General features: G+C 44.0%; 1 protein-coding gene across 2 annotated transcripts; it reads right to left on the reverse strand.

Annotated features, from left to right (window-relative positions):
* Positions 1-1,756: 1,756 nt before the first annotated feature.
* Positions 1,757-8,218, reverse strand: AKAP5 (A-kinase anchoring protein 5). Of its 2 annotated transcripts, none has more exons than XM_019550836.1 (2): positions 7,846-8,218; positions 1,757-6,585 (listed from the first exon to the last, which is right to left on the reverse strand). In XM_019550836.1, exon 2 carries the CDS (start codon positions 5,941-5,943, stop codon positions 4,471-4,473), a length of 1,473 nt encoding a protein of 490 aa, XP_019406381.1. In that variant the 5' UTR covers positions 5,944-6,585; positions 7,846-8,218; the 3' UTR covers positions 1,757-4,470. The 2 variants fall into 2 exon arrangements, with proteins under 2 accessions (XP_019406381.1, XP_019406383.1); XM_019550838.1 differs by having other exon boundaries at positions 1,757-6,768.
* Positions 8,219-8,584: the final 366 nt, after the last annotated feature.

Here is an 8,584-nt window from a genome sequence, read left to right on the forward strand (position 1 = left end):
TACCTATTTAATAGGTTGGCTTTTTCCTGGGCGTCAGTTGTCAGTTGCCCCATCTGGTTTAGCAGGGGTCCAACGTTGCCCTTGCTTTTCCTCCCGCTCCCCACATATCTGAAAAAGGACTTTTTGTTGTCCTTGATGCTTGAAGCTAGTTGGAGTTCAGTTGCAGCCTTCGAAGCAAAAATCATTTAGCTACTGCCAGGCAGAAAACACTTCCATAATTTAGGAGGGCAGCAAACGAATTGACTCCTGAATCAGATACTAGAGAAAGAGGCAAATGTACATGGTCATAGTCAGACTAAAATCACAGGGTGCATATTGTATTGGTTTCTTTCAACGTGCAATTAAAACACGTTGTTAACGATCTACAACTGGAATGGGTAGCTCTTGCAAAGCCGAGCAAACACCTGAATCTATGGCCTCTGACAGACATTACACTTAGTATGTGATTAAGTAGTCACCTGACCATATGCTAAGTTGGTGGATAGCGTGATACAACAGGAAATAAACCACAAAGTTACTACACAAAATACATGTAATAACTTTGTGGCTGGTCCCCATCATGCCTTTGAACATGTAGCCAGCACTCAGTCTCTGGAGCACTCTGGAGTCCTTCAAGACTGCCATGTGCTCCCAGGGCTGGGGCTGCAAGCAGCTGACTGGGGAGCACGGGGGAGACAAGCTTAGTACTTACTGGTGCAGAAGCAGCCCAGGATCACGGTCCCAGGCTCCCCCTGCACTGGAATTATGGCACAACAGGATCAGATGTGCAATCCCATGTATGGCATGGCAGGAAGCGCAATTGCTGAGATCGCACATCAGATCCCATCGTGCCCTTACTTTAACTCCTGTCAGTGGGCTGTATTTCAAGTCTGCTCATGCATTTATTCCATACACTTCCCTTCCTGTTTAAAGGGGCAGCCTTTTGCCCAGTTTGAGTTTCTTACTTAGTGCTTAATTAACACTAGTGAAGTTCTTTGTGACATCTGCTGATCAATGGTAGGACGTCGAAGTGCAATGAGTGAAACGAGAAATGACATTTTCACTTTTCTTACTTTTAAATTGTCCTGTGAACTTATATGAAAGCTGCTACGTAAAAGAAAGCAGGCCTGCATTTTATTTCTTTGCCAGATTGCAATGAGGAAGGCAACTCTCTGGGCCGAGACTAACAGTTTTTGGTTTTTTGCCTTCCTCTGCCCCATGACATGTGGTCTACCTCTTACGATCATCTAGGCGGATTTAACCTAACCAGTTCTCTGCCACTCTAAGGGCCCGAAGGCACAAGCAGCGTGCTCAAACTTTCTCTGTATCATGCTGCCATTTTTTAGATTTATTTTTTGTATTAAAGCCAACAGGGTGACAAAGAAGTTTTCTGGCCCAGGGGAAAGAGGGTCATAATGAAGGCTCTTGTTGACTCTTTTTGACTTAATTATACCGTTACTTGTAATTGTGGGAATCCAGACTTGGTGGCCCATCCAGGTGCTCTGTCTAGTTTAGTCCTTGTTCTAGTCCTATGTCTGATCTATGTTGTAAACAAATCTCATTTGCCACTGAGATTAAAAGGATAGGAAGAGATAAACTCAGAAAAACTGTAAGCCCAAAGTAGGTCTTATATGAGTGAGTGCTATTCCACTGCCTCCAGTGAATTTTCATCCTCTTACACCAAGTCTGATTTTGTCCTATTACGTCTGAGGCTTGTAAACCTCACAGCCTAACCAAATTGTTAGATTAGTCCAAATGAAATCAGTGAATCGAGTGATACAATAAAAATGAGACATTTGCTTTAATCTGCAGGAACCAAAATGAAACACTGTGAAAAGGACGCATTGGCTTAGCTATTCTCCAAAGACTGCAGTTCCCTCAGGGTCTACGCAGCCTTTTACTACTTACTGTGTGGTTCCCAGCTGGCTAGACACATTCAAAAATGAACAGAACTTCCTTGTGGATTCATCTTTCACTGTAAAATCCCTCCCTAGCTGCCCCACCAATCACAATGCAAAAAAGCACGAGGTACATCAGATTTTAATGAAGTGATTTTCAGCTATGTATCATCTAGTTCTAATGGAAGGAAAACCAGCAATAGCATAGAGGAAAGGCAAACACAAGTCTGAACATACATCAATAACGATTTCCTGCAGGCACAAGGCAGGAGAACAAGTGTATATTTGTCATTCTCTAAATTCCTACTCAAATCACACATTTTCTCTCCTTTTCTTTCAAATAACTCTTTTGTTCAACAGGCGCCGGCTGGCTAGTTCCTCAGCTAGTGCAAATTAACGTGAAAGCCATGTAAAATTACTATCCCGATTGGCACCAGATGATGATCTAGCTCACTGAGGAGTAAAGCTATGTCCACTTCACAGAGCCCAAGAGGTTCCTTTTCACAGCCAATGCCAACAGACCCTCCACAGTTACACAGTTGCAGCCTTTCTCCATCCAGCACTGATGTATAGCGCAAGTCTGCTGGATCAAACAGGTAGTTTCCTGCATCCACGTATTGTCTGCGGAGAGTGCAGGAGTTCCAAAGTGCCATGAACTCTTAAAGCATCTTCTTTTAAAGTGTGACACCATATTCGCAGGGAACAGTATAAAGCGCAAAGCCATTCACAGTGCACATGCTGAACTACTGACACTTTGATCCAGATCACAGTTAATCAAACATATTCCTAGAAAAGAAAATGGAGGTACTTTTTACACTGTCACATCTAGGAATCTTCTTTTAAAGGTCTATACACATGCAGGCATGGTCTTCCTCTTCACTGCTAATATTCAGTTGGTACCATTGAGTGTGTACTCTGATGGTATTTTTTCCTTCTTGTGTTAAAATTTGAATGGGCATGGCTTCCCAGGAAAATGTACAGCCCTTGTCATTTAATGGGAATCTGAATACTGTCCTTGGGAAAAATCCCTGCGTGTTGTCAATATACAGTTGTCAAGTGAGGTTGCGATTTTTGCTTCATCTAAGAAACATTTGGCTGCTGTACGTAAGTCATAGCCCCATTACCACATGTATTCTCTAGTGGTAATAATCAAAAGGCCTGTTTTAAAGAGCTGGGAAGAAACAGGTCAAATGATACATGCGCACACACGTATATATGATACATGTACATACATGCTATAAGCAGACACTTGCATGATGGGGCACATTGCCATTTTTGATGACACACTTGTTTCAGAATTCAGTCTGGCACGTTTCTGGTTGTTTGAACTGGAGTATGACTGTGCTAGATCTAAGTTTTCAGTGGGATAGACCAGAACACCAGTGAGGAGACAGTCAAGTGGAACCGGTGGGAGAAACTGGGGACCGGGGGGACATAACACAGTTATGCAGAGGTGGAAGAGACTGGGTTAAGGTTCGGAAAAACATGAAGCAATGGGAAAAGCCATCACAGTTAAAAGACATACAATTAAATTCTGGCTGCATTCGAGGGCACTGGCAGTAATTAAAAAAATAATCGTAAACTATAACAGCTCCACTGATTGCAGAATGATACGATTACAGGACCTATTCTAACCCTGAGGCAATACTTCACCACTAGCGCTCTAGCAGCTCATTTCTATTTATATCTCATGCCATGTATCAGATACATGCTCTAGCAAGGCTTAGGCCTCACTCATCACTACAATTTCATAAAAGCAAAGGGAAGACTCAGCAGAAGGGGATATATGTAACAGGCTGACTTCAGCTCAGCCCTGTACCAATGACATCAGTGAGTTTTGCCATTGATTTGAATGGGAGAAAGAGCAGGCAAGTTAAGTGACATCATTTTCTTGGCAACAGCAGTCCTTGGTCATGCTCATCTCTACTGCATGCATTGAATGTTCACAAGACAGTGCAGACAGTAGAAAAGGCCAAATGAAATGCACCAGTCTCTAGCTGCTCCATTTTGTGTTTTCAAAGGTGGTATGTTGAATGAGGGACACTGATTCAATCCTGCTGAGGACTGAGCATCCCCACATCATGCTGCAGTTACTGGACCCAAGCTGTTCCTTTAGAACTCAATGGCAAAGCTCCAGCTTCAGGGAGCTTAAGATCAAGTCCCATAAACTGCAGGGTGCTCTGGAAATTGCAGGACTGGGAAACACGGGATGACATAAATAAAATACAAATAACAAGAAAATCTAAACTATATAGTGGCAACAGGCACCCAACCTCAAAAAAAAATGAGTTCAGTAAGGGAAAACTGACCCAACAAAAACAACTTGCCCTCTCCACATTCCCTACAGCAGCATTTTAAGGCCTGGTCCCAAAAGGCATTCTGCACCATATGAGGTCAGCCACTTATTCTTGGATCCATTTTACATACACACAGCAATGTAACTGGCATGCAGAATTAAACTATATATGCTTAGACCTAAAATAGCTAAGGAGTCAGGACTAAGGAGTCAGGACTATTTCTGGCTTTTCATCTCGAGAGTAAATGTACTTTTAAATTTAAATAGCTTTGCTCTCTTTTCTGGGCATTGTTGTCATCAGAGAAAACTGTTCTGTTTATTATGCTCCAAAGCCATTTCGTTAACCAGCTGTTCGATAGATGACTGAATTGCTGCTTTTACAAGTGAAGACGCAGTTTCTATCAGAAGCAATTCATACTGTTCTGAAGTTCTTTGCCCCTGATCACTGAGACCTTTGGGTGAGAGAGCATGGGAACTGTTTTTATCCTCCCTCCAGTGGCCACTGCCTGCCACTGAGCCCTGCTGGCAATCTGAAAAGCTACTGAAATCAAAGTTCCCACTTTTCTTACTCCCTTTGGGTTTTGTCTGACGTGGAATCAAGGGCAGCTTGCAGATATAGCTGGGCTCCACTTCATCGCAATTGTCTGCATCTGTAACTGTAATCACAATGCCCACCCCATCAACATCCTTGTTTTCTTCTAATTTAAATTGTTCGTTTGAACAGCTCTGTACATTTGCTGCCTCATCTCTAAATGCTGACTGATTGGAACCCATTAGCGTCTCTTTGGATTTATAGTCCTCACTAACGCTTACGCTGATTCCAAACTCATCCAGTCCAGGCTGTTTCTCAGGCATGGCATTTTTGCTTTGTACCTCTGTGACTCTAGGTACACACTCTGGTAGGTCCTCAGGCGACTCAGCACCAAACGGAGCGCTGCCATCATCCTTCTTGGTTACTGTATGCAGTGCCATTTCTGGTTGGCTCCTCGGACATTGTTTTTCCTGGACTATTACAGCAACTGTCTCTGAATTCATTGTTTCTGACTGAATGGGGCATCCTGTGTGTTGGTCAGTGGATTCAAGTGGCCTGGGTTCTCGCGACAGCTCGTTCTCCCCAGCAGAATCGGCACTTTTTTCAGGCGTGCTCTCACTTTCTTTCTTTGCAGCAGATTGGCCGGAGGATTGATCAGGGCTAGATTGAACTGCAATTGCCAAACCCTCTAGTTCACTGGTAGCTTTATCCAAAATGTCCATTGCTTCATTTCCCTTAATACTGTTGTCTGATTCCTCTGTCATTTCACACAGGCTGGGTTTTCTCTTGCCACTTGAAAATCTTATGCATGGTATTTTCAGGCCAGAACGAATCTCTTTCTTGGGCAAACTCTGCAAGCCAGCCTCCTCTGTACTGGTCTCCAGCTGGACTTGAGAGTCGGAAGGTACGTGTTTCCTGGAAGAAGACTTTAACTTTCTCCTTGGTCTCACAAAACATTTTATAGTTGCCCAGGCTCCTTTGGGTGACTGAGACGGATTGGAAGCTTTCCCTTCTCTATGGTCTGCACTGCACTGGCTGATTTGATTCAAGTTTGCAGACTCTTCTTCGCAGGTACCCTTCACGTCTGAAGCCTTCTTGCCTGACTTCTTTCTTTTCTTAAAACAAAACATGGAGGGTTTTTCTGCCTCTTCTTCAGCTGGAGGGCACAGTTTTGCTGCACCCTGCATTTCTGACTCCGCTGTGTTTTCCATTTGAATATCCTTAGCTGCCTTCTCCATACTTGTAGCCCTTTTTTATTTTTTACACAATACTTTTTCTCTATTAGCCTTTCAGATGAATGAACTTCAAAGCAGCTCAAAGGATGTTTCTTAGAAGTTATTTCTAAGGAACATTTAATTGCTTTAGTTTACTGATAAGACACTATACAAAGGGATGTTTTAACGGGGTCCGTATGTTAGTTTTCTATTTTCAGTTGGTTTTATTACTTGCTTACTTACCTTTCCTCAGAAAGACTTAATATTTACATTTTAACAACATGCTTTCCTTTCTTTAACTGACCAGATTCAGCCTCCCCTTTAGGATAATCAACCTGCAACACTACTTGATGTGGTATTAGTATTATTTGACCAATAATCCACTGGATTGATTTTCAATTCTTGATCTAACATCCACTAAACATTTTCTATTGGCAATAGGCAACAGAAAACAACTTCCACTTTCTAATACGTTTATGAGAACACTGTTTGAAGTGATAGTAAGACAAGATACAGCAAGTGGCCTCCTTTTGTCTCCAATGAGAGGGTCAGCTGTTATTCTGTCTTTCCTCATTTACGTTTTACTTCAGTTCATGTGACAAGTTATACCACACGTGCGGAAAAGTATGGCGTAGTCTTTCATCTTTCTGAGTGCTACATGGGCGTCTGCAACAAAGCAAAGCGATGAAAAACATTTAGGCGCTAAGAATGAAAATACATATTTTTTTCAGATTTGTGCATTTCACTTCTAAAATCCCGCGTGCGTCCTGATCCATGGGGGCGGGCAGCAGGGTTAGGCTGTAAGTCTATCCTCAGGCGGGCAACTGCAGTTCTTCTTGGAATCAGCATCTGAAGGCAAAATAAGGTCACTAGTGTGCCAGATTAGATACATTAAAGCATAAGATATGAATTTTATATGGAACGAAGGGGAGTTTACTCCCACATCAACAGAGAAAATACCTTTCTCTTCCATCTTCCACTGATTTCCTAAACATTTTCTACATCTCCCCTAAATGAGCTCACAATTCCCTCAAGAGAAATTATAAGCTTGAGACATCTTATATTTTTATCCTTCATGCACAGGATGATGATGTGCAGCTATATGAAATATAAAAAGGAGGCTTGCGAAATCCAGACATAACCCAAACTGCACAAGGCACTCATTTATAGTGCTTGCATGTCTTCCATGGCAACCTTACTCATACAGTGCTTGTATTCATCATAAAATGCATGTAATCTTTTTAAAGAAATGCTGCCTCAAATGCTGCCATCATCAGAACATTATGAACAAACAAATGTATCTAACAGGAAAGGACGTGCTTTTGTACACGGGATGCTCCCTTACTGGATACTTTGAGAAGTTCTTGAGGAATATTTTCTTTTACATAGGTCTTGAATTCCTTTGAAAAATACACGTATTCTTAGAAGTTTTAACAAGCTAAACTGAATTGCTATATTCAGCAGTCGTATAGTGTCATCCAGAGTGGCTGCAGGAATGCGATATACTCTGAAGTGATATTTTATTATGAATATTTTTGATAATCGTTGGCACAATTTGCTTGCTAAAACTTGACTCAAGGCTCTGTGCTCTGGAGTCTGTATCTATGATAAAATACACGAAATCTGTAACAGAGTGAGAACCTAGCTTTAAAAAAATTAGATTTAGGGAAGTGTTTCATCACGATCACCATCATTTTTTCCTTTCTTCTGGCATTACTGTGCCTCTGATTGGAAAGACAAAGAGAAGAAAAACCCTAGAGAACATATAAAAGTAGGTGTCTTCTCAGTCTCTTTTTCTTTTCATTTATTGTTCTTTTCTTTTATAACACCAACACACTCTGGGATCACTCCAATACATCCTTCACCTCATGCGAACAACACCACCCCCAATTAAACAGCAAAAAATTCACATCTGGATGCCCTGACCTCTTGCGTGCTCCTCTGCGTGTGGCCATTTATCCCGAATGGCAGGCAGGTGGGTGCCGATTACTGGCGGTCTTCAGGCCAGTGGCGTCTGAAACTGCAGGGAAGGAGAAAGACAAGGTGCTCAGTGCACTGCCAGCTTTGGGCTCGACCCCATACACCCTTTTCTAGACAAGTCATGGAAAATGAGGGTGGGAAGGGACCTAATCCAAGCCGCTGCTCAAAGCAGGACCAGCCCCAACTACGTCATCCCACCCAGGGCTTTATCCAGCCAGGTCTGAAACCCTCCAAGGACGGAGCTGCCCCCACCTCTCTGGGCAGCCTGCTCCCGTGCTTCGCCACCCTCAGCCTGAGAAAGTTTCTCCTCACGTCCAACCGAAACCGCCCCTGCTGCAACCTGAACCCAGCGCTCCCTGTCGCGCCTGTCACCCCGAGAGCAGCCCGGCTCCCTCCTCTTTGCGGCTCCCCTCAGGTTGGATTCAATCCCCTCGGCTTTCTCTGCTCCGGACTAAAGCAGCCCGGTTCCGCCGGCCTCGCCCTCATCGCTCCGTCCCCCAGCATCTTCCTCGCCCTCCACCGGACTCCCCGCGACTTGCTGGGGTGAGGGGCGGGGGGCCCCTCCCGGCGAGGGCGCCCGCAGCCTGCCTGGCGACGGGGGCCCGCGCCTCCCCGAGGCACTTCGTGCAGGACGGTGCTTCCCGGCCCCGATCCCGCCGGGTCTGTGCGGGGCGGGCGGGGGCCG

The sequence above is a fragment of the Crocodylus porosus genome, unplaced genomic scaffold, assembly GCF_001723895.1.
Source record: "Crocodylus porosus isolate Cpor-Errol unplaced genomic scaffold, CroPor_comp1, whole genome shotgun sequence".
Classification (NCBI taxonomy): domain Eukaryota; kingdom Metazoa; phylum Chordata; order Crocodylia; family Crocodylidae; genus Crocodylus; species Crocodylus porosus.